We start from the raw sequence: 25,149 nt of genomic DNA on the forward strand, positions 1-25,149 counted from the left end.
CTGGTAGTGCTCCTTTCATGTACAATATACGTAAATTTAATGAGGTTACGGTCGTCTTTGAATTTGATATCCCAGCTTCGAGCCAGCCGCCCCAGCCAACCGCTTTTCAGAATGACGGTCGATGTTCTGCGAGAGAGGGCCGAGGGGGTTGCGGCGGGATACTCTACGAAGTCCGGCCCTCGAGACTACAATGCCCTGCGCGTCAATGGACCGAGATTGATGGACTCTATCCATTCTACTTGCGAGTTCGGAAAGGCGCATCCGTATGGCGAGTACGTGTCTGACATCCATGCATGGCAGCCGACCGATTGCTTGCTCAGGTAGCTAACTAGCCCCACAGCCATTACACAGAGACGGGAATGGCCCGACTCTCCTTGAACGATGACGACAAGAAAGTACGACACTGGCTGACCGAGCAGGTTGAGGCGATCGGCTGCACGGTGACGGTAGATCAGATGGGCAATATGTTCGCGGTGCGTCCGGGCAAGTCAAACAAGCTGGCGCCGGTCATGATGGGGTCGCATCTTGATACACAACCGACGGGCGGGCGATACGATGGTATTCTGGGCGTCATGGCTGGTCTGGAGGCTCTAAGGACATTACACGAGAATAACTACGAGACAGAAGGTCCCGTTGGGCTGGTGAACTGGACAAAGTTCGTATGCATTGATATACCTTTGGGTATCAGTAGTATATGTACGTCTAACAATTGTGTGTAGTGAAGAAGGCGCACGCTTCCCAATGGTCACCGTCTCCTCCGGCGTATGGGCCGGGTCAATCCCCCTTGAGACAGCCTGGAACTGCCGAGAAGTAACGCCGCCGAGCCACGGGTCTACTCCACGGTCGATGAAAGAGGAGCTTGAGCGCATCGGTTTCCTCGGCGAGATTCCAGCTTCGTACAAGGCACAGCCGATCGGCGCCCACTTCGAGCTACATATCGAGCAGGGCCCTATCTTGGAAGACGAGAAGGAGAAAATCGGTGTCGTCACGGGCGCACAGGCGTATAGCTGGTATGAGGTCGAGATAAAGGGTCGAGACAGCCATGCGGGAACGACGCCTATGTCCGCCCGCAAGGATGCACTCCTAGCTGGCGCTAGAATGATCGCGGCGTCGAATGCGATTGCGAAGGATCTATCCGGGCTCGTCACAACTGGCATCTTCCGTGCACAACCGGGTAGTGTGAACACCATGGCTCACACGGTCCAGTTCACGCTGGACTTCCGCCATCCAAGCAACGAGAAGCTGGCCGAGATGGTTTCCAGGTGCCGCGAGACCTTCGCTAAGATTGCCAAAGAGGACTGCGAGCGTGGCGTAGAGGTAAACTGGACAACACTGACTGAGAACACCGCTGTTGAATTCCACGCGGACTGCATCAAAGCCATCGAACAGGCAACGGAGGAGACCGTCTCCCAGCTATCCGGAGCGACTTCAGACTCCAAGCTTTGGAGACATATGCTCAGCGGAGCTGGCCACGACAGTTGCCATGTGAGCAAGAGGTGCCCTACTGCAATGATCTTCACGCCGACAAGAAACGGCATGAGTCATACCCCGGACGAGTATTGCAGCCCGGAAGACTGTATAATAGGCGCTCAAGTATTGTTGGGGGCCGTTGTTCGCTATGATGCGACGAGGAGGTAGAGTTTGTACCTCTTTCAATGGCCGTTGCTCAAGTGGTGATACTAGCGTTGAGATCAGGATCCAATTCTCCGGAGCAGTACATAGGTAGTGGTTGATGTAAGGATGCATCAACAAAACGTTAGCACGCTGTAAGAGGTTGCTGACCATCAGACAATACGTGAATGAATCGTACGTCTCAAAGCCAGATATGTAGAAATCCATTGCCAATAGACATCTAGGCGTTCACCTCTCCCCAGATCCCTTGATACCTAGTTCTTTGACAAGGAGCACCGCAGGGCTTTCTGGTCCTGCACCATGAATAGCTGCTGATAAGCCTCTCCAGAAGATGGCATCAAGTCTCATGGTAGCAAGCCTAGCAAGCGGCCACGCTCGTGCTTGAATTCGCAGCGTATCTCGCCACTTACTCAGAAGTGACATGTTTCGAATGGCCATTTCCTTCGTTGCCGATTGTGCCAGGTTCATCACTATGAATGTAGATACATAGCAAAGTTGATATCGTACATCTGAAAAAGTAAGTGTTAGCGCAGCTGGACGTTTACCGCCCGAAAAGCTTCAGATCTCCACAACTTACAAGGCGGCCAGAAGCTAGCAAAATGCTTGGCTCGAAGAGAGGAAACAATGTCCATGGCGACTTTGGCACATGTGTAGCTATTCTCAAAAATGGTTGATATCGGTTCTCGAGACGTCTCCGCTGGCGATATGGCCCCAAAACTGAGAGGCCGGATGAGTGCACGGAAAATGAGAATTTCTACCGTAAGGTGCGATATTCGTAAAGGAGCACCGAGTTCAAATTCTTCTTCATTTAGATCGGAGGCAGGTTTGGAGAGTAATGGGAGAGTCTGCCGCCAGCTCTCAATGCGAGTTCGGAGGGGTTGTGCACGGCTTAGCAGAGCGCTGAGCGTGAGGGATTCTCTGGTAGCCCTCAATGTGCTATGTTGAAAACACAGGTTAGCTTGGTCAAGATTGAAGAGGACGAGATTTAACTTGCTAGAATTCCTTCAATACATCTGCAGCGATCACGCTTAGCTCACATTGTGCTAGGCAAATCGGTATCTGCTCTAGTATCGACGCCTGAATACCCGGATCCCGATGCGCCTCGCCTTCAAAGTCGGCTGATGTAAGAGGCGAAACATACCAGTTCGCATCATTGATGTGGGACGGTCTTCCAGACACGAGCGCCAGCCAGGTGTGTGTCGTAAAGGTAAACCACCACAGCCTTCTTCGCAGGATGATCTCCTGCCGAGGTAGACGCCAGTCAGAAGAGTCGACATTAACGCCTAGGCTCTCGGCCAGTGCTAGGGCCGAGCACGATAATGCCCAGAAGCTCGGTGGCTCTGCTGCAACATAGCTACGGGGCGGCATTTGTAGGAGAAGTAAACAGAGCTGTAGAGAAGATAGATGTGATATACAACTCGAACGCTGGAAGCTTCGATGTGCAATAGCCCACAGGTCCTCTGTGGGCACCTGTAGGTAGCCTTTGGAGACGCTTAACTCGTCATCCAAAAACGTGAAGGGCGCCGCCAAGGCATACGCCGCACTACGAAGGCCAATTGGGTCTGACAGGCTGCATTTGGCATCCTGCATGCGTTCGAGGTCTCGCAGTGAAAGCACGGGATATCGGGGATGAACGAATTGTAGATATCTGTGTCTTGTCAGGAAACATGTATCATTATTTGCATGGTACGCCAACTTACAATCTCAGCAACCGGGCTTCTAAATCAGGAGGCACCAATTTGCCGAGAAGTTCCATGTCACCCTGTTCCGTGTGATTTCCCGATAACATAGCTTCGGTGGCTTTCACATCATCTGCCCAAATTTCCTCATCTGCCATTACGAATTGGATTGGTGTCGGTCCAAGAGACATATGAGGTTGATCTTCCACCATGCCATTTTGGTACTGTGGTAAAGAAGCATCGTCCACGACCTTGCGGAAATGTAGTCGGTACATTGTGTAAGTGTCGTGCTCGTTGTGATAGTAATGTCGAATGAGAAATGGGTCTGACTCGCTCGACAAGCCGATCAATTGACTGGAATACCCGTTCCTCGAGTATAGAGAGAATTCATGGGGTAAATTCTGTGTCCCATTACGCACCAAATCCATATGAGACGCACTAGCTATGGCGTATTGATTGGAGCCATTGCGAGCATGCTGTATGCCCAAATCCACAACATTGGGACTTCTCTGACTATCGTTATCGGGCGCGGTTGAAGGAGACTCAGTCGTCATCACTGTATGTGTGGTGCCTCCAGAGTTGGAGTTAGGGCGAAAGTTGTTAGCCGGTGAGGTAGCATTCGGGAATGGTGCGCTCTCGTCGTCGGCTCGAGGTCCCGGGAACTGTCGACTGCTATCGATCGGACTTGTTCCTGTAAGATTGTCAGCTCCAACATCAAGACACGTTTCTTTAGCAAGCCTCGTACCGAGTGGGAAATCCACGGCAGACCAGTCCACAGCCAACAGGTTTGAGAACGCTCTCGGGCTCCATCGCAGATCCGGCGGCAGCCAGAACGGGTCGACCTCCACGTTTTGAGGATCGGCGTTGCTCTGTATAGGTATATCCGTCCTCGTCAAGTCCTCCTGTAGTTCGCCGGCCTGCAGAGGCACCGTCTCCGTCCTACTGGCATTGTCGCTCGTGACGCATCCGCGATACTTCCTCGTCAACGGCCCCAGAACATATGTACACCTCCGCCCCAGCTTCTTGCACATCTCACAAACCGCCTCATTGCCCTGTAGCTTGCACTGGATCTTCCTCGAGCGGCAGACATCGCAGGGCCGCTGTTTCTTGGACCGATATCTTCGGCCGTTCGGTTCCGGCTCCGGAGGCGCCTCGGCGCTCATCGGTAAGGCTATCGCATCGAAACGCCGATGCAGTCGCGGGACGGATGAAAGGTCCGTGAGACGGAGGGACACCGAGTCGGCGGATTTGTGCAAACCTCGCGGTGTTCGCGCGTCGGTCTCGTCTGTCGGTTCTCGCCAAGCGATATGTGGTAGTGAATGCGCCCTCGAAGTGGCACTTCACCATGCGGCGCAGTTAGAGTCAGTGACTGGTTAGCCTAATGGATGTTGTTCCCCGCTAGCGAGCCCGCCTTGCCCGTCCATTATGTCAGCCACGGAGCCCATGCTGTCGCTCGGGGGATGCCGTGACACTTCAGATGCTATGTTCTTGCGGTATGTAAGTAATGGTCATCCATTCCGGGTCAGTCTTGATGATAAGGGTCGTGTTTCAACTTGTAAAGTGATGTGATCAACGGTACTTGGAGCGCGCATTGGTCTAAGCTTCCAATTGTTGAGCGAGGCATCACGGCAAAGACAGGAGGAGTTGGGTCTTCAGCCACTTACGAGAACTAGTTGACGTACTGTTAGAGAGTACCACAAAGCGAATCAATCGGCAGCAGTGTTAATTATATTCTTGTCCAGACGACATCGTTTACTAGACGTTTGGAGAAAACAATTTCTGGCATTGTTCCTAGATACCCATCAAGGTTCTAGTGAGGGGTGACGCGCCGTTTTAAATGTGTCTGTGAGATCCCACCAAGCTGGGCTCACGTATCTCGACTCGCTCTCTCTACGAAATGACAACGATATTATTACGTATTTTCTTCTATAACATCCCCGATATGCCTTTATCCTCAGTCTACGACTTGCGATTTAACGAGAAGTCAAGGGGGGGCACACGCGTATTGTTTTGTTCAAGGTGATCGAACGGATAAGGCACCTGTTGCGATCTTGATATATTTGGATCGGATAATACTGAAATGACAGTAGTGGCTCGCCTGGTCCATCTCTGACAGCACAAGAAGTGAAGAAAAGGACTCGCATACGCAAAGCGAGATTTAGCTTAACACACAGGCACAATTGACAGTATCCAGCGCTAATATCCCACAGCTCATCTCAATTCAGGTGTTGAAACCTCGTGTAGTGAAGTGAAATCATCTCTCACAGCCTTCCCGGCCTTCCTCCGCAGCGGGTCAAGTATGGCGAATCATCTGCATGTGTTGAACATGATAGTGACAGCGATGACACCGACGAAAGGCCTATCGATTGTCGCTCCATGGCTGCCTAGATCTTCGTCCAGCGCAGCAACACAGCGGCCGCAATCACAGGCAGCACGCTGACCAGCTCACCCAGCCCAGCAAACTCAGGCGGGATACGCGCATGGACAAAGGCCCCGGCGGCTAGAAGGATGGCGAACAGATTGTAGACGAAGCTCCAGCCAAAGTTGAACGCAATGCGGTGAATGGACTTCTTGCTGACGGCAATCATAGTGAGGATCCCGGACAAGGCAGGCCGCATCAATACCACATCCGAGGCAGACTGCGCCACGTCTGTGCCTTCGTTCATGTGCACGCCAATGGTGGCCTGCGCAAGTGCTACGGCGTCGTTGGTGCCGTCGCCACAGAAGACAACGACGGGTGGTTTGGATTTCTGCTTGCCGAAGGGTAGAGTGCGAGCTGTCGTGGCAGTGTCGAGCAGCGTTTGGATGTAAGCTTGCTTGTCTGCGGGTGTGGAGCGAGAACGGATGTTCGCGTCGGGAATATTGAGCTGTGCGGCAATCGAGCGGACGGCGCCATCATCATCGCCCGAGACGATATGGACTGAGATGCCGGTTGCGTGAAGCTTGTCGACGGTGTCACGCGCGTCGGCCCGGAGAGAATCCTCAAGTCCAAAGACTGCCACGAGTGAGTCGTTGACAGTGAAGCAGAATGCCGTGTATCCTTTTGAGAGGATGGACTGGACAATGGGGTCAGACGAGAGGCCCAGCCATCGAGAGTTACCTGCTCGGAGGATGAGGCCTGATGCCGTCCCTTCCACTCCTTTGCCAGTCAAAGACTTTGGGTCCGATACTTTCAGTCCCATCACATTGTTGGATCGTAAATGCGCGGAGACTGCGGCAGACACAGGATGCTTGATGCTGCCAATGAGGCCAAGGAGCTGCGACTTGGTCAAGCCAACATTGTCACTGGTGTGTTTCTCCATGGCAACAGTCAGTTTCCCCTGGGTCAGCGTTCCAGTCTTGTCAAAAACGACATGCGATGTCTTGTATGCAATCTCAATACTGTCAGCGGATTTGAAAATGACACCTCGCTCAGCTGCGACGCCGGAGGCGATGACAACAACCATTGGCACTGCGAGTCCAATGGCACAGGGGCATGAGACAATGAGGACTGTGATGGCATATGTGATGGCCTGGATAGTTGCTTCCGAGCCGGATTGGTGTCTCACGGCGACGCCCACAGCAATCCAGATGGCAAACGTGATGATTGTGAGTGAGACGACCACTGGCACGAAATATGAGGCAACACGGTCGGCGATGGCTTGGATTTTTGGTTTCGACAGCTTAGCGCCGTCTACCATACCGGCAATCGTGCTGATGGTGTTGTCGCCGGGAAGTCGCGTCAGTCGGACGACGAGCGTTCCTGAACCATTGACCGAGCCAGCAATGACTTGAGACTTGGGATGCTTCTCAACCGGCAATGACTCTCCGGTCAACATGGACTCGTTGATCTCTGATGATCCCGAAATGACGGTACCATCGGTTGGAATTCTAGAGTCTGGCACGACCTTAAAGACATCACCATACTGGAGTAGGCGGCTATCGATCTCTTTCTCAGTCGCGTCATCGTTCACAAGAATGGCAGTTGACGCCTGCAAGGAGCGAATTGAGATCGACTCTACTGCTTTCTGCCGAGCCAGAGCAGCAACATATCGACCGACCATTATAAGCGTGACCAGAAGTGTGCTTGTCTCAAAGAATTCGCCAGTCGACAGCGGCTTGTGTGCAACCAGATAACCGAACGACACGACGGAGAAGATATAAGCGGCACTTGTGCTCAGAACGATCAACAAGTCCATCTCGATCATCCTTGAGAAGATGAAGCTCTTCAGAGCCTTGGGGTAGAAAGGTCCCGCGATGACGACCTGAACAATTGTCGCCAAAGCCAAGGAAGCTGAGCCGTAGGCTATGTCATGATCTGGAAGAGGTGCCCAGGCCAATACAAGCACGGGGATGGTGAGGATAATCGAAAGCAATGTCATGTATCCAACGTGACGAACATGCTTACTGCCAGCTTCAAGATTCGGATCCGCTCGCAAGGGGGCGAGCTCCAATGATATACCCCACCCTTTCTCGACGAGGTCGCGCGCCCCAATGATTTTGGCATCAAAAGCAACACGAATCGTCTTGCCATCCAGCACAGTTATATCTGTGACACCAACGGGCCAGTCCTGCTTTGCGAATTCGCCGGCGTTGCCCGGCACAATGAGATCAACACTCGATCCTTGGTTCAGCACACGCTCGCATTTGAACTCGGTAGTTCTTTCGAGGTGTTTCATGACCTCGACCACGGACCCAGCCGAGAGGTCGATATCAAACTCGGCGCGAGCAAGTATCAGGCTCGTCTTGAGATTGGTCACCGAAGTCACAGTGGCGAGCGTACGCTGCAATTTTGTCTCGCAGCCGGTGCACGTCATACCGGAGATTGTGAGGATTACATGCTCTTTTCCAGAGAGTCCCTTCTCCAGATCAATGCCCTGGGTGAAAGATGGAAGACTCTTTTGGGATGCTTGGATTGGTACAGTTGGACCGTCAGCACAGCAGGAATCGGTACAGGATCCACCAGTCGAAGGGCCCGACTTCGATGCATCAACACCGCACCCTCTCGTTGACCGTGGCCGAAGATTGCTCGAAGCGACAGCCGTGCTTTTGCCCGATGCACAGCACGAGTCAACAGAAGCGCGCGGAGACAGACGTTTCCTCGAGCATCGTTTGCGGACAATTGACGTGCGCTCGCGAGGCAAGCAGCAGGAGTCCTGCCCCAGCGCCAGCAACGCGCGGCAAATGCAACCGATGGCGTCCAGAGTAGAGGCGTACTTATCGCGAGCAGCTCGAGAATGCTGTCCACAGGGCTTTCCGGCCTGGCGCTCACCACATCTAGAGCGCTCGCTTGAGGATTTGCTGTCGCTGTCGCATTCTCGAAGGGCGATGCGGTCGATACAAGAGGTGTCGCAGCAGGGGCTCTGCTTGCCTTGACAGCAGCTTGGGTTCTGCGGGTCCTCTGGTTCCGGTGCCTTGGGCTCAGAGCAGCAGCCTTTCTTGCAATCACTGTCCTTGGTAGTGGTGACAGGCTTGGGAGCGCAACAAGTGTCTACGACGGCTGCTTGTTTAGCGTCGTCGGAACAGCAAACTTTATCACAACTGCTGGCCTCATCAGATACAGCAGTAGCAGGCTGAGAGGCACAGATATCTCCATCCGTCTTCGGGTCCTTTGGCGTCGAGCAACAACCGCCCGCGCAGCTGCTCTCTATGGTTGTCGGCACGCAGCAGTCATCCGCCACTGAGGCGTCCTCTTCGGCCGCTGGCTTGTCCGCTGCTGCACTGCAGCAAGCATCCTGGCAGCTAGTCTGAGGACGTTCGACGCTGCACTTATCCTCAGCCTGTTCCTTTGGATCATCTTTGGCGCAACAGCCGTCGCTGCAGGCATCATCATGAGCATCATCAGCTTCGGGCTCACAGCAGCTGTTGTTGTCGTTGTCGTCCGCAACCGGAGGCGGAGCCGCTGGCTGGACGTCGACGTCGCCCGGTGGCGGCGCGCAGCAGGAAGACCCACAGGCCATCTCTTGCTCCGAAGGTGAAGATTGATGTGGTTTGGAAAGCGCTTTTCTTGATATTATTTTGGATTCTTTTGACAGTTTATGAAGTGGGAGAACCTCTGATAGAAGTGGAAGGGACGGATCGGATCAAAGTCAATCAGGATCGGCCCGGCAGTTGTGTCACCCTGAAACTCTCCAGCTCCGGAGAGCGGGGGGTTTAGCGCCTGTGACGCTCCCCACCCACAACTTACCTGCCATGCCAAGCGGTAGGCAGAGCCGCGCAAGAGATGCTCAACAATGGCTGATATTCTTTGACTGCGAGGTATTCAAGGAAGATGTACTATGCAACTACGCATTCTCGAGGCCTATGCGGGTGTTGTACGGCACCTGTGAGGCGCCAAAGATGAGTAAGCCGAGCCGAGGAGTGAACTTTGCGAAACCTTCTTCTATTTAGTATTCAAGCCCCCGATCTACTCTCGCCCGGTGGAGTCTCGAATCTCATGTCAATTTCGATATCACTATCCAGACTAAAAAAGTCAAGGCTAGTTGTGTGATAATGATCACTGGGAATACACGAATTTCCAGCAGTTCGATCATCACCCCAAGGCCGTAAGGTAGTAGCGCCCCTCCAACTTGGCCCACCGATGCGACAAATGATACGGCCGCGATGTGTAGCTCTCGAGGCAGTCGTTGGGTCAAGACAACGATACTCGAGGGGAATAGAGGCCCCATGAAAAAGCCAAGCAATGAAATGAGCACGGCGGAGGGTAGAGGACTGTCAACAAAGGCGAACCCGAGCTCAAGAGTCATACAGCAGATGAGATACACGGCGGCTGCAAAGGTCACTCCAACTCTGTCAGTGACAAATCCAAGGGTGAGCCTTCCGAGCGCAGTGCCAGTCCAAAAGCCGGAAGAGGTTATACTAGCCATGCGGGGACTTGTGTGACGCGCTCTTGTCATGAACAGTACGACCCACCCAGATATTGTGGATTCTGTGCCTACATATAATAGCAGGTAGACAGCAGACATCCATGTGATACGATGCTTCAGCGCCTCTTTGGTGTGACTTGTAGCTTCTTGCACAAGACCCTCTTGTCTGCTCTTGAGATATTTCTCTGCGCTCTCAAACCTGAACGCAGGAAAGAGGACTATAAGTTCAACAACAGAAGCAACAGCCTGAATAGGTATCATCAGCAGCGGAACCGATGATAAGCAGGGTAGAAGCGACCTACGAGTACGCAATACCAAGTCCACCATGGATAATGCCTCGTAGTGATCAATGTGCTTGCGAGGAACGGTCCCGCAGCGGCTCCCAAAGAGAAGGAGCCATGAAGCAAACCCGAGATCATGTTGGCATTCTCCATTGCACCAGCCCAGGCACACCAAGACCCATCAAGGAGGCCTTCGCCAAAGCCTCCGGCTAGGAAAGCAACTAGGAGCAGCACAAATGGAGGGTGGGCAGCAGCCGCGACGGTAAACAAGAGAATGACGCATGGCCCAATCGTAGCAATGCCTCGTTGTCCAAATTTCCTGTGGATACTGGTGTTAAGCTGTGCTGCAGGCAGATATCCCACAGGGCCAGCAAGAAATATGAGAGAAACGTGAAGGTCGCTGAGACCGTAATACTCTTCTAGGTACGGGACCATTACGCCGATGGTCGAGACGACCAAGCCCAAGACAACGAAAGAAAACATCGTTGCCACAACACGGAAGTGAAAGCTAGTCTCGGCTGTCTTGTTGACCCCCAAATCTGACTGCGAAGAGAGAAGACAGCCATCTTCGTCGTTGCCGTACGGTTGGCTTGACGGCGAATCAGAGCCGCGGACCGGTAGCCTGGACACCGCAGCCAGGAGTGGCTCCGTTTCAGCCGGCCCTTGAGATGTCGGAGGGTCTTGCAACGGTGCCATTTCTCATTGTCTGGTTTCATTCACTGAAGTTCTTAGGCTCAGCGATATGAGGAAGTGCTTGTTTGGTCGAGTGTCCTTGTGGGAGCCAGCGCTATTCTACACTTGGTTCAGCAGGTGAGATGCCGATCCTCCTACGTCAGTCCAGTGAGTGCAGGCTGTCTCAGCTTGCACCAAGGTGGTGGGTCTCTCTAACCTCCGTGATTCCGGGGTAGTCAGGCGATGTGATTTGCCCTGACAGCAGAGATTAGACAGGGCGGGGCATCCTGTAAGCAGAGTGCTTCCCCTTTAACATGAGTTGTCACTAAGCGTGGCACAGCATTTCTCTTAGAAAAGAGAGTGGAAGGATTGAGGATGCGCAATTTATGAGCTAAAGAAGTTAATGCCTCCGTATATAAGCTTTGCTCGACGCGTGGAAACTCGGGGGGCTTCATCGCTGTATTCAGGTTGACATAGGCTCTCAAAATGCTGACTTTAACACGCCTGAGAGGACTTGTCGGCCTCAAAGCCCCTCCAAAGGCCCCGGCCCGGATCCCTACGGACAAGGTGCTGCCAATGCATTTTCTCGATGACACGGACATGAACCGCACATACATATGCACTTGGACTATGGTATTTGACGATGTACTTGATGCAGACAAACTAGCTGCTGCTCTTGCGCGGCTTGCGGAGCTCGGAGACTGGAAGAAGATTGGAGCGCGGTTGAGGCTTAACGTGAGTGAGCATTGCCCTGTTTTGACGCTTATTTAGCGAGCATTTCTCGGCCACTTGACCCCTGACACCATATCACAGGATAAGGGGAAGCTCGAGCTTCACGTCCCAGAGAAATTCACACCTGAACGTCCAGCTGTTGCATATTCTCACGAGACCTTCGATGTCAACGTCAATGAGCATCCTTTGGCGTCAAAGCTGCCGAAACCAACGGACGATCCGTCCATACAGGAGCCCGCTGACGCGTTTGAGTCGCTGGCAATCCGCAAAGGGGCCCCTGCAAGTCTCGGTGACTACATCCACACAGACCACCCGCAATTGTCACTCCATGTCGTCTCATTCAATGATGCGGCTCTCGTGACAATTGTATGGCTACACACCATGTCCGACGCGATGGGGCTTCGTGCACTTGTTAGAAATTGGTCGACAGTTCTCGCTGGACGAGAGGAAGACGTTGAACCCCTGAAAGGCGTGCATGAGGACCCCCTCGATTCCATTGGAACTGGACCAAAGCCTCCAATGGAAGAGCGCTGGGTGGTTGCTGACAAGCTACTTACCGGCATTAGCGTTCTCGGCTTCATGCTTCGTTTTGTGTGGGAGATATTATGGTCTCCAAAGCACCAGATGCGCTCCATATGCTTGCCAGCGAAAACAGTTGCTTCTCTCCGACAAGGAGCTCTTCGCGATATTGCTGAGGAGCATAATCACATTGGGCAGGATTCGTTTGTTAGTGAAGGTGATGTGCTCACTGCTTGGGCCACCAAGATGGTCTGCCATTCTTTTGGGCAAAATTCGACACGTCCCGTTGCGGCTGTGAACATGTTTGATTTGCGTGGGAGGCTCAAGTCTGTTTTCGACTCGTCAGCCGCCTACATGGGGAACATATTTCTACCTGGCTGGACAGTACTTACTGCAGGCGACGTTCTATCTCAGCCGCTAGGACGTACGGCTTTGGCCTTGCGGGCCACTATCAAGACACAAACCACCGACGGTCAAATTCGCGCAATAATGCGAACAAACCGCGAGACGATGGCTTCTGCGGGGCGAATACCTCTGGCTCTGGGAAGCTCGAGGGGCACGATGATCACGTGTACGAGTTGGGACAAGTCGAATATTTTCGAAGTGGCAGACTTCACTGCAGCTGTCGTCAAGACCGGCGACCATCCGTTGAAGAGGAGTTTCGGACCTGGGAAGCCTGTGCTCTTCTATGGCGCATCAATCACTCGTAGCCCGCTGGCGCGGAATGTCTTCAACATAATTGGAAAAGATGCATTGGGGAATTGTTGGATCATGGGCGTGTTCTCGCCTAGGACATGGCAGACTATAGAAGATGAATTACACAAGATGTCTAACGGGAGTCGAGTTTAGGAGTAAGTGAAACGATATTCTACGTTTCGCAAGAGTATCAAATAGTCATACTCTCTTCCCACTATAAAAACATTAATAAGATATGTTTGAGACTCTAAAGGCTGTCTTAGCCTCTTGTATCTGGTACGAATAATCAAATGTCAAGCTACATCGTCTCGTCATATGCATTGAGCAGGAAGGATAAAAATTGCATCGAGTTCGATTATGTAGCAGAGGCAATAATTAAACTACAGCCAATAGTTTGCCATCCACAATCCTAATTATCGAGTGTGTTCAGACTCTGTTTTGAGGTTTCGTAGGAGTCGTAGGCATTCGCTTCGCAGTCGAAGTCCAAAATCCAGTCCTGTCTTGCTAGATGTAGTGACTGCGGGTTCTTCCAGATGACGTCCCAGTCTGCCTTGTGCCAACTTTCTCGAGTAGACACACCAGTGGCCTGAATTTTGTGCACTCGCTCGTACCTGATTTTTTCATACACTCTAAGTGCCTCTGTAACACGCTCCTTGCCGCCAATATCGAGACAAGCAGCCAGAGTCACGCCGTCTTCCATAGCCTGGCTCGCTCCCTGGATTGAAGTCGGAAGAAAGGGGTGTGCAGTGTCTCCAATGAGAGCTATTCGGGCTTTTGGGGAGATAAAAGTAGGTAAGGGGTCTCTATACACAAGTTTGTAGTCAAATAGGCGGTCTTTTGGCGTCATTTTGACCAGCTCAAGGACCACTGGATCCCAGCCCTGCAAGACTTTGAGCACGTCTTCTATATGGCCAGGGAACTGCCAGCTCTCCTCAATGTCGCCATCATCTTTATGAGTACATACCCAGCTGATTTCCTTCCCATCTTTAACTCCAGCGGCAATGAAATGGACGTCTTGTCCAATCCAACAGTTGTGCGAGTCACCATTTTCCACGAGATGTTTGGTCTTTTCATTCTTCGCCACCTCATCTGCAGCAAACCAGGTCCTAAACACAGCATACCCAGAAGGTTGAGGCTTCTCGTCGAAGCCTAGGACAATTTTTCTCCCACGAGACCGGACGCCCTCTGCTGAAATCACAATGTCGGCATTCAAACGCTCTCCGTTGACTTCTACACCCGCTCCGTTGCCATCCTCGAAATAGTCCGTCACACTCTGTCCCATGCGGATGTCGATACCTCTAGCCTTCGCATGTTCGAATACGATGCGGTGGATCTCTGATCTATGGCCGTTGATACTCTGGCCCCATCTAGCCCACTCGGAATCCCAGTGCTGGGTCGTCACATATCTTCCTTCCCAGCTAATGTAATTGATGTGGTCGCTCTTGTGGATGATTGGTTGTAACTCCTCAAACACACCGGGCCATTTCTTGAAGATCCGTGTCGAATTCTGTCCGAAGCTGATGACGTCTCCGAGTGGCTTCAGCTCGTCGACCTTTTCCAGTAAGATGACCGAATGGCCTTTCCGGTCGCATTCAATGGCCGCCGTTAGTCCCGCAAAGCCTGCCCCTACAATGATAACTTTAATACCCGATAACGCTAGTTTTGGAAATTCGGCCATGGAGTGTGTTGTTGTCTGATCCTGCACAAGGCGAAAGTAGGGATGAGAACAGTCAGACGTGAAATACTAATCACCACGCGCCAAATGATTAAGAAGTCTCACAGACTCTATGTGAGAGAAGACAGTTTGAATTTTGGCGTAAGATGATTCCCTTGCACGTCATTAGCCCTTCCGGTCACTCCTGGCATTGGACTAGTGCATGACACGGTCTGGAGAAGGTGATAAAAGTGAGTGCCGAGTGCTACTTCAACAGTTGCTCGTGTCATGACAGTATCTCCCGATGATTACCCCGCAGAATGGGATTGCTGTGAGAGATCCTGAAAGGATGGATGCGGGAATGTGGCAAGGAGGTAGATATCATCAAATGAAACAGTACATCTAATAATAAAATCACAAAAGAACTTCTTCATCAAGGCTTTACCGCGCCCGACCCTAAAAGCTTCTGATCAACATCATGTTCCCTCTCCTGTCCCGCAACGGTCCCGTCGAACAGCACAACCTCGCCCTTCTTCGCCCTATCGCGAATCTGCGGCATCGTCTCCGCACCATCCAAGACCTCTGCAGCATTCGCACCGCATGCCAAGATGGCAAGAGCACTGCTCTTCCACAGCGGCGCCCTGTTCCGCCCAGGGTGCGTCACAGTGAGCAATAGAAAGACAATGGCAAGGACGAAAACCGTGCAGTGCAGCGCCATCCACTGCCACTGCATGTCGAATAGGGTCTGTGTCCTGCCAATAGTCCCCTCCGTGCTCCCCGTCACGGTCGACGCAGTGTCCTGAGTGCCCATCGCGGAAGACCTTATAGCGTTGGTTACACTCAGTGCCAGAGCCTCGAACGTCGCTTGCAGATCCTGCTTGGCGTCCGTCCATATGCCTGCGAGAGCGGTTGGAACGAATCGACCGTCGATCAACCCGCCCTCGTTGTGGAGTGCATTTGGGCCCAGGCCGGCGGTGTCGTTCATTGGCGTCGCGTCCGTGGCCAGCAAGGTTTGGAAATAGTTGTTGAGTGAGAGGACTGCCTCTATCGACACGTTGAGGCAGCCGAAGCCCCCCTCTTGCTTTGTGTCGCACAGCCCGATTTGACCAGGCCAGATGCCGGTGTCCACGACTGTTTGGTTGAACTGGAGTCCGTCAAAAGGCCAAGCGAAGCCGTCTTTGGGCATGTCGAGTGTCGTCTCCTGCTCAGTGACGCGTTCTGATAGGGTATTGTTGCTAACCGCGGACTCGTATTGGTTGACACACCAATAGAGGCCGCATTCATTTGATACAAGAGGCATGTCTGGCCACTTCCCTCCAACAGGTGTGGTCATGTTCAACTCGTCGTTATGGGGCGGGGCTATCGCCAGGATATTCGTCGACCAGATGAGGGTATTACTCTCTTGCAAAGATAGTGTCTTGCTCGCTATACCGGTTCCAGAAGCGCTCATCAGACAGGGTGGAGCACCGTTGGATCCTGTGGTGTCCTCCATATAGCCATCCATATTTGCGATGAATTGGCCCGTTGGAAGACGGAACGCGGTGGCGTTATTACCTAGCATCCCTCGGCCATCGTACTGGGCGGCGAATGCCCTGTATAGATCAATAGAGTTGCCGGGGATCCGAGAAATCTGCGACGTGGTGTTGCTGCAACGACTGCACACGGCCAGCGAGTTGAACACCGGCCAGCGGCAGTCAGCCGTCGGGCATGAGTACGGGGTCTGAGCCTGGAGCTGGCTCATCGACCTGGACAGCCCGTCGAGCACCGCGGCTTGCATGTAAGGCGGGGTCGAGGTTTCGTAGGTGTTGAGGCTTCCATCGGTTCCGTTTGTCAGCGGCGTTGAGTTGTCCTTGATAACATTGCCGTCCCAGTAGTATGCGGAAGCGCCGATCCGTGTGTTCTGGGCGTATGGTTCGGCCGGTGTGAAAACCAAGTCCTGGCGAAGTTGGATTATTTGCTGCGTAAAGGGGTCCAACGCCAAAGCCAAGAGTGTCACGATAGCCCCCAGGCGAACAACAAGACTGTGACGACACATTCAGCAAAGTAGACTTCAAGAGAAGTGGTTCTCTTCTCTTACCCGCCCTTCCAGGTCGTCACAAGTAGAGCGGCACTCCCGAGCGGTCCGCGACTGGCAGAGTCGATGCGTTCAAAGTCGATCAAGATGTGGCCGGCTCCGGCGTACAGGATCCACTTCCACTGGCTCAGGCTCGCGCAGACGGCGAACATGACGCATGCCTTGGCGGCCAAAGACAGGACAGCGACAAAGGCGTTGAGCGTGACGGCGTATGGCCAGTCGCTCGCGTTCTGGCCGTCGTAGCGGACAATCAGTCCCCCCATAGCCCCGAGGAAACCTGCGGCGGCGATGAGCGACAGGACCTCGAAGAGCCAGCCGTCGCCGTCCAAGACTGATTGTCGGGCTGGCGGTTGAGCTTTCGCTTTCGCCATGGTTAGTTCACGCACACATGACCAGAAGCAAATTAAAATCGGATTCAATCGTCAACGACTTCAGAGCAAATACAGAATAAAGATGGCACAATCTGTCTGTCCATGACTGACTGCCTCACGGCGACATGTTATGGGGGAGCTGCATGTGTTTCAGCTGTCCTTGTAACCGACAGGACTTCATGATGGGTGTGGTTCAATGTGTAGGTGGTGTGGCGAAGTCAGTCCCGTGAAACCGCCTGCCGCCCCCGCATTATGTAGTAGTAGACAGCAATCCTTCGATCGAAAAGGAAGCGAACTTCCCGTTTTTCTCGCCCAAGCCCGCCACAGCAAGGCCTCTGTTACTGCTCCCTCTAATATACTGAATTACACCAAATTCGTAATTGCAAGATGTGTCTAGCTTCTGACTTTATCAAATCTCAATATGTTCGACGAAATCATGGTCTTAGCTATAATTCAAATTGTGTAGCAATCAACGGAACTGCGTACAACCATACATGGGTGTCAATTGAGGATTCCAAATAAAGAAGGCTAAATGACTCCACGCTTGCATACAAGTAGCCCAATCCAACAATGGTCATGTATATCTATGTGGGAAGTGGAAAGGCATTTCTTGCGTGGTGTCATCAAACCCACCATTTGTGTAATCGGACTCTCCTTCATTTCCACCCTTTCTCTTCCTTGGAACGGTCGTCGCCACGCTCTCCCACCGACCGCCGAGTCGTCGCTCTCGATACTGCTGGAACTCGGCTAGTTGAAGATGATGCTCGCTGATATCTTAAAAATCCTGATTTAGTTTCGGGTAAAAGTCCAGGTTCTTCTCCCATTCATCCAATCCTGCAACTTGAGGCTCCTGAGGAATTCCCGATAGACCTAAGATCCTATACTAGCAGAACGGGCCAGAGGACTATTGAGACCCTGCTCCCGTTTTCTCTTTGACGGACATCTGCGAGAGAAGGGCCTCTCTGATTGGAAAGGCGCCTTGGAGGCTGATTGAGTGCCAGTCTGATCCCGACTCTTGTTTGGCTTCGTATGTCAGAAAAGAAAATAGAAGCAGCTCTCCATATTCGACCATTGGCGAAGGTATGATAATGTCGCGCACTAATTGTGAAAGGAGAATCAATATCTTGCAATTTGGCCAGGCCATTCAGAACGACATCAAAATTCTGTGTTTGCCGCAGGCCATAAGCAGCATCAGATTCTTTGCCCCATGGCAAACTTTTCATTAAGCTAGGGCTTCGAATCATCGGTTCCTGTTCCCGGTGTCCCAAGATCTTGTTCAGGCCAGCAGGCTCGAGGCTGCAGCTTTTTCATTTCTTAGTCTCGGACAACAACTGATACAGCATACTGACAAGTTGTTTGATGTAGTAGAGAAGAGACGCAAACATCTGCAAGGAACTCGTAGTTGCTGCCGTCTTCTTAGACCACGCGCTCTTTTGCCCTCACAGCACAGGTTCTTGATGACTCAATATCCGAACGACAGAGTCGTTTGTGACAGTGCTTACTGCAGCCATGAACCTTTGATCAGTTCTCACTATATAAAGCAGAATTTTGACGTGTCTAAACGGAGAACTCATACCAAGTGACCTCGGAATTGAACCTAGAAAACACGACTCTTGCACAATGAAATCTCCACGTGGCCTCTCTTCTACCCCTACAGCGATGAGCCATTTCTGCGAGGAGTGCTGTGCGCTCTTTAGCTTGGAGTTTCCACGAGTCGTGCTGATGCACATTCTTGTTCCCAACATATGAGTCTATCTCATTCGGGCCAGTTCTTTGACGTGTTTGACCTTCTCATGATGTTCCTCGGGCTATTGAAGCTCAGACTGCTCCCGGAGAAACACAATGCGGTACCCACCGCACTTCCTGTCAATCTGAATAACCTTGCTTGTAGTTGGAGCACTCATCCTTACGACGTCTCTAATTCATCAGATGCCTTTCAAACTGTTCCAAGAAAGCACGTTCTCAATTTTGAGCGCAATATCGTCTTAAGCAACAAAGGAGGGGTTGATGGGCTTTCTGCCTAGAAGGCATTCTGCCGAGCTGAAGCCTGCGCCACGCATCTGAAGCCTGGTCATTCCCAGGCTGTGCAGTCACAATGTCTGTGGGTGAAGGGAGTACCGTTGTACCCTCATGGTACACACCATCACAGCGACAGAGTCCAATTGGTTGATACCACACTAGGCCAGCATCACACAACACGAGGAACCGCAGTCCACTACCCGCCGGCCCCGTCCGTCCTCTAGACTGCTTCCAGCTAGGCTGGGCTACCCTGCAATCTCTCTACCAATCAGCTAAATTTGATGTTCTGCAGCAGCCAGAAAATTCAACTGAAGAAGCGGATCTTGGAGCAGTTATCCACATGTCCCACGTTACTTCGCAGTTGTCAGATATCATATCACGTTTTTGCTCTCTTCAGAATCAAGATGTCAGTTGAGGTTTCAAGACGGTCTTTTAAGTCCCAAGATGTTTCTCGCGCGGGGTTCTCGTTGGTCACAGACTATTGAACATACATTGTTTACTTGCGCATAAACTTAGTTACTCACCTACTCCCGTAAGAAAAATACAAAGTCGATTGCAGAAACGACCCGACCTTCTGATTGAGCAATTTTCTCGAGATGGCGGAATCACAGCCAACAACGACGACAGCCGCGACAACCGCGCCAGGCGAAGGCACACTTCAACCGCCGCAGCATTGGGCAGAGCAAGCAGCCCAGAGTGATGAGGTTAGTATCATTTTATTCCAATGATTAAGTTGTTACAATGTCTGGAAAACCAAGAACCCGCAATCATTTTCATGGTTAAGTCATCCATAATTAATAATTCATGGGTTAGAGCGACGCTGACTCGGCCCTGGGCTCTGAGGCGGACACCTCGACGGCATCCATCTCCTCCAGCATCTTGCAATACCGTACAATCAATGGGCGAACCTATCATAGCGATCGTGGAGATCACCAGTATTGGTAAGTTATGCTGGTGGATGGCGGCTTATAATCATCTGATGATGTGTCCCCTGGTAGCCCTCATGGCCAATGTTGACATTAAGCGCGAATCAAGGGGCGCAAACGATGAACAGCAGAACGAGACTTTGGATATTATGTGAGTGAAAAGATGTATATGCGAAGTGCTTGTGAGATGAGATCCCACACTGCTGACATCTGTTGCCAGACACCATGCCTTCACGCTCGCCCAAGACGGGAAGCTATACTTGGCTCCCATATCCAAGGACATTGAGGTCGGGTCTATTCCTTGCGCATAATTTGCTTTGTACCATTAGCAGCTGACATGCTGTATGTAGAAAGCAGTCGACATTGGGACCGGGACGGGCATCTGGGCTATGTATGTGATTACCTAAGCCATTTGTCTCTCATACTCTCTCCTAAAGAAAGCACACGATAGAAATTCGAGGCTGATTGAACCGTACGCTCACATATAGAGACTTTGGCGACGAGTTTCCTGACACTGAGGTTATCGGCACTGACATCTCACCCATTCAACCCAGTTGGGTGCCGTCCAATGTGCGGTTGTAAGTACATATACCCTCTATATGAAGAGTGTATGATATGCTATAACTCATTCTTCGAACTATTGTAGCTGATAGCTCTGGATATGATTAGCCAGATTGACGACTTCACGCAGGAATGGACATTCCCAGATAACTCACTCGATTACGTGCACCTACGATGGCTTATCGGTTGTGTGACAGACTGGACGCTTCTGTTTCAGCAAGCGTACCGCTCTCTCAAACCTGGTGGCTGGATAGAGACATTTGAGTGCAACGGCTTCTTTGAGTCCGACGATGGCACAGTCACTGAGAAGACAGCCGCTGCCCAATGGGGGATCCTATTCCGCGAGGGTGCTAAGAAACTGGGTTCAACTGCTTCATTCACTGTTGTGCGCGATGGGGCGCAGAAGAAATCTCTTGAGGAGGCGGGCTTCATTCACATCCAGGAGCAGCCATTCAAGGTAGGTTGTCACCGTTGCTACCCTACCTCACATCACAATCTGCTGTTGTGGCCTTGCCTCGTTTGGTCTGGGTCATCAGAGCTGAAGAATTGCTAATGCCATCAACCCTAGATCCCAGCTTCGGGATGGGCCAAGGATCCTAAGTTGAAGGAAATTGGCACATATAACAGAGCCGCTATCGAGAACGACATAGAGGGCACTGTTGGCTTCTCAGCCACTCAGCTGGGCTGGACGAGGGACGATATCGTCATGTACGCTGTTCAATTGCGCAAGGAGCTTCGTCAGGGCAAGGTACACGCCTACTACAAGTCCAATGCAGCTTGGGCACAAAAACCTCAATGAGACTTGAGGGGAGATCGTGAAATCATCCGCGATATGACAACCTTTTCAGCCGCTGATCTCTTGATTTATAATTGCATCGCCATGGACGAAAATGCCTTTGTCAAGAATTTCATCAACGCGCATATTCTCTCACAAATAATTAGCGAGGTAGCATCTCGTCCCTCAACATTCATTGTTATACTCAGTGGGCCCTCTTCTACGCGTGACTTGCTTAGTGAAATGAGACCTTGTGGTGCGCCAGCTTAACCTCAGCAATTCAAGCCTGTGATGCAGCTCGAGCCTGTCGCAGGCGATGTAGTTCGCGGACCTCCTCATCCAACCCGGGAGCTGGGCCATCGATAGATAGGCCGGGGGCGACCTGACCAATTGAAAGCATGTTGACCGGACCGGGTTTGATGCCCAACTCCTTCCTCCATTCCACAAGCTGGGCGGAAGAACTAGCGTATACGATGCGTCCCAGCCCTACGTTTGCATGAACCGTCGTACACATTGGGCAGTGCTCGCCAGAGGTGTAGACTGTGGCCGCAGCGCGCTCAGCTGGGGTCAGGTTCTTCTGAGCCCAGACTGCTAGTGTAAACTCGGGATGTAGAGTGACGTCTGCTCCTGTCACAGTCCGGTTGCGGTCTTCCTTGATGACGTTGCCGGTGGCATCGACGAGCACTGTCCCAAAGGGCGCATCGCCTGCCTCGAGTGCTTCGCGCGCAAGTTCCACGCATCGTCGCAGGTGGCCAGCATCGATAGCAGTCACCATTTCACTGCCGTCAGAGGGATGCGTAGGGGGACACCGCTTTGTGGTCTAAGTGATGAATTGTTGCCGATTAGAAATCGATGGCTGTAGCAGTTAGGGTTTAGATAAGGTGGGGTATGGTGGGCACCTTTCCAACTATCGTGCTGGGGCTATCCTTGCAATGCCCCTTTTTACTCTTGTACGAGTCAACCGCTCGCTGCCACAATGCTTTGAGGGCTTCAGCCATCGCCACATCTCTCTATAATGGTCATGGGCCTATGCACCGACTTGCGCTCGCACTATCAGCCTTGATTTGCTTGACATGAGTTCCATTTTGCTTTTGCTTGACAGAAAGGGGGTGCATTTTCGTCAACAATCTGGAGTTTCATGGTCATGGCCTCAGACATCCCCGGCCTGGCCATGATTGCGAATGAAATAAAAGAAGGACATAGATAGTAAATTGCGATTAGTCTCTTCATGAACGATGAGGATCTCTAAAATTAACTGCTCCAAATAAAAATGCTGACGAAGAACCTACCTTTCTATCGACATAAGTTGAGAGGGTTTACAGCCCAATTGAGTCTTTAATCCGTATCTTCATCGTTGCTGACCTCTCTTTCGTACTCGTCTTCACTATCAGGAAGTAAATCTTCCCATCTCCAACCCGCCTTGTCCCCTGCCCATCTCCAAGGCTCTGCGACTGCAATTTGTTCCCAATCAAAGACCTTTTGGTCTTCTTCTGACCACTCCCGGAACTCCCGCAATAAGTGTGCGGCTGCGTGATGGCCCTCGTTCATAGCCAATTTGACTGCCTTGATATACTGACGCTGTCCAGTTCCTGTTGTTTGGACGCCCTGATCGAGGAGCAGACGAACCATGTCAAGTCTGCCTTGCTCTGCGGCTGCTTCCAATGCTGTCCTCCCCAGTTTCTTTGCTGGCGGAGCATTGATGTCAGCACCAAGTTCAAGTAAACTTTTTGCTATCCCTAAATGGCCCATAGCAGCAGCCAGCTGAAGCGCTGTTCCACCGGCCCTTGATGCTGGCGCGGCATTTATATCTGCCCCAGCTGTCAGGAGAAAGTTTATAAGATCACAATCAGCGAGCTCAACTGCTAGTTGCAGAGCCGAGCGGTTCCCCGTCAATGCTAGGTTGTGCTCGTTGACATCTGCACCAGCCTTCAAAAGCCGTAATATCAGCTCTTTGTTGTGGCGCTTGATAGGCGCTGTTAGAAGGCCATGAATAGGCAAAGAACGGTACACTGACTCATCGCCAATTTGATGATGGTGATTAATGAAAGCTTGTGCTATTGAGAGGTCGTTTTCCTGGGCGACGAGAGCCCATGTAACTTTGTCGGGCCGAAATCCTTGCCTGAGGAGCTCGTAACATGCGTTGGTGTTCTTGGCCATGACACAAAAAAACAGAGGACTGCTTTTTACGCAATCTTGATTATGCCAAAAATACTGATCAGATTCAAAGTCAATGGAGTACTCGCAATAGCGACTGATTGGGACCAATGCTGTTTCTGACAGTGGTAGGTATGAGAGAAGCTTTCGGAGGAGACAGATATTTTCAGATTTAGCGGCTATGCCAACCGCCGTCATCTCTAAGACGTGCGGTGGCAAGTGCGGAGGGCGTTTACTTAAAAGTTGATCGATGATTGAGTACTTTCCGGCGGTAATAGCAGCGCATAGGGATCCTGCGTCATAGATTAATGGGCACAATTCGAGCAGCTTTTCCAAGATAGAATCGTTTCCAGTCATAATTGCTGCTCCAAGAGCCGTCATTCCGCGATGATCAATGTCCATCAGACTTCCACCATGCCTCAGTAGAACGTTGACCAAATCCCAATCTCCAGATGAAATGGCCAGAATTATTTCTCCTCCGCGTAGCGTCGCTCCGTAGCGAAGGAGGTGCGCGACAGCACCAGCCATATCGCTTGGTTCACGTTGAAAGACATCACGATTGTGAGTCATTGCACATTGGAGAGCGCTGAGTCCTGCAGAGGTCTTGCTGTTCGGATCGCCCCCAGCAGCTAAGGCGGCCGAAAGAAGATCGACGTGTAGACACTTAGCGGCTAGAAGCACTTCCGATCCCAGTAATGTAGCACCGGCTCGAATCAATGTCGCAGCGCAGTCAAGATGTCTTTTCCTGACTTCGAGCTTTTCGGGACCTAAGGGACCTAATATAGTCAATTCCAAGGGAGTGAGGGGCCGTCTAGCAAGTCTCCAGGACATTCGAAGTTGGTTTCGCAAGCTCTCACCCAACGTTGCGGTAGCGTTTACGTTAGCGCCCCAGTCAAGTAAGAGTCGTACGATATCCTCTTGCCCGCGGTAGGTTGCAAGATGGAGAGGAGAGATGTTGACTGTGATAGAAAAAGGAGGGCAGTGTAGGGAAAGGAGTAACTGGCAGGTGCTCATGTGACCATTCCATGCAGCGGCTTGGAGGGGCGTGAAACTAGGAAATATAGGGAGAACATATCCTGAGCCCTTGTATAGGTATCCGATAGTGTCATCATTTCCTTCCAGAGCGGCTGCAAGAAAGCAATTTGGTGTAATGAGGCTGGCTATAGAGCTTGATGAGTATTGTGTTGCGAGAAGATTCATAATAAACCGTGTTTCTGATAGTCCAGTTGCAGCAGCTACAGTCAGAGCATTGTCTTCGTTTATGAACCAGCCGTATTCTTTTTCTACAACAGAGCAAAGATCAGCCCCTCTCTGCAGAAGTTCAACAACAAGGTCGACATGTCGCCTCTCTATGGCTAAATGAAGAGCTTTGTTGAGATTCAGTGAAGCTCCAAATTGCAATAGAACCATGACTGTTTCTATCACCACTGTCGTGCTGTTATAGGAAGACTCGAGTGCAAGCTCTAATGGCGACTTGGACCACCATCCAGAAGCTTGAACTAGATTCACATCTGCACCTGCATTCAACAGACAGTGGATCAGACACAGGTTGCCGGAGG

General features: G+C 51.7%; 6 protein-coding genes across 6 annotated transcripts; 2 read left to right on the forward strand and 4 right to left on the reverse strand.

The window, feature by feature from the left end:
• Positions 1-111: 111 nt before the first annotated feature.
• UCRPA7_6021 (putative beta-alanine synthase protein) lies at positions 112-2,017 on the forward strand (the record flags this gene model as incomplete). Its single annotated transcript, XM_007918563.1, has 4 exons — positions 112-272; positions 341-655; positions 720-1,485; positions 1,961-2,017. The coding sequence occupies 4 exons, from the start codon at positions 112-114 to the stop codon at positions 2,015-2,017; spliced, it is 1,299 nt and encodes a 432-aa protein (XP_007916754.1).
• Positions 2,018-5,695: 3,678 nt separating this feature from the next.
• UCRPA7_6022 (putative copper-translocating p-type atpase protein) lies at positions 5,696-8,107 on the reverse strand (the record flags this gene model as incomplete). Its single annotated transcript, XM_007918564.1, has 1 exon — positions 5,696-8,107. One exon carries the CDS (start codon positions 8,105-8,107, stop codon positions 5,696-5,698), a length of 2,412 nt encoding a protein of 803 aa, XP_007916755.1.
• A 5,358-nt stretch (positions 8,108-13,465) lies between these two features.
• Positions 13,466-14,734, reverse strand: UCRPA7_6023 (putative salicylate hydroxylase protein; the record flags this gene model as incomplete). Its single annotated transcript, XM_007918565.1, has 1 exon — positions 13,466-14,734. The coding sequence occupies one exon, from the start codon at positions 14,732-14,734 to the stop codon at positions 13,466-13,468; it is 1,269 nt and encodes a 422-aa protein (XP_007916756.1).
• A 409-nt stretch (positions 14,735-15,143) lies between these two features.
• Positions 15,144-17,155, reverse strand: UCRPA7_6024 (hypothetical protein; the record flags this gene model as incomplete). The annotated part of the gene is made up of 2 exons (XM_007918566.1): positions 15,144-16,731; positions 16,788-17,155. 2 exons carry the CDS (start codon positions 17,153-17,155, stop codon positions 15,144-15,146), a joined length of 1,956 nt encoding a protein of 651 aa, XP_007916757.1.
• Positions 17,156-20,072: 2,917 nt separating this feature from the next.
• On the forward strand, positions 20,073-21,460 carry UCRPA7_6025 (putative methyltransferase type 11 protein; the record flags this gene model as incomplete). The annotated part of the gene is made up of 6 exons (XM_007918567.1): positions 20,073-20,115; positions 20,173-20,251; positions 20,321-20,387; positions 20,451-20,491; positions 20,770-21,118; positions 21,230-21,460. The coding sequence occupies 6 exons, from the start codon at positions 20,073-20,075 to the stop codon at positions 21,458-21,460; spliced, it is 810 nt and encodes a 269-aa protein (XP_007916758.1).
• A 256-nt stretch (positions 21,461-21,716) lies between these two features.
• UCRPA7_6026 (putative cytidine deoxycytidylate deaminase protein) lies at positions 21,717-22,211 on the reverse strand (the record flags this gene model as incomplete). The annotated part of the gene is made up of 1 exon (XM_007918568.1): positions 21,717-22,211. One exon carries the CDS (start codon positions 22,209-22,211, stop codon positions 21,717-21,719), a length of 495 nt encoding a protein of 164 aa, XP_007916759.1.
• Positions 22,212-25,149: the final 2,938 nt, after the last annotated feature.

Source organism: Phaeoacremonium minimum (genome assembly GCF_000392275.1).
Source record: "Phaeoacremonium minimum UCRPA7 unplaced genomic scaffold PA7_03_scaffold_448, whole genome shotgun sequence".
NCBI classification, from domain to species: Eukaryota; Fungi; Ascomycota; class Sordariomycetes; order Togniniales; family Togniniaceae; genus Phaeoacremonium; species Phaeoacremonium minimum.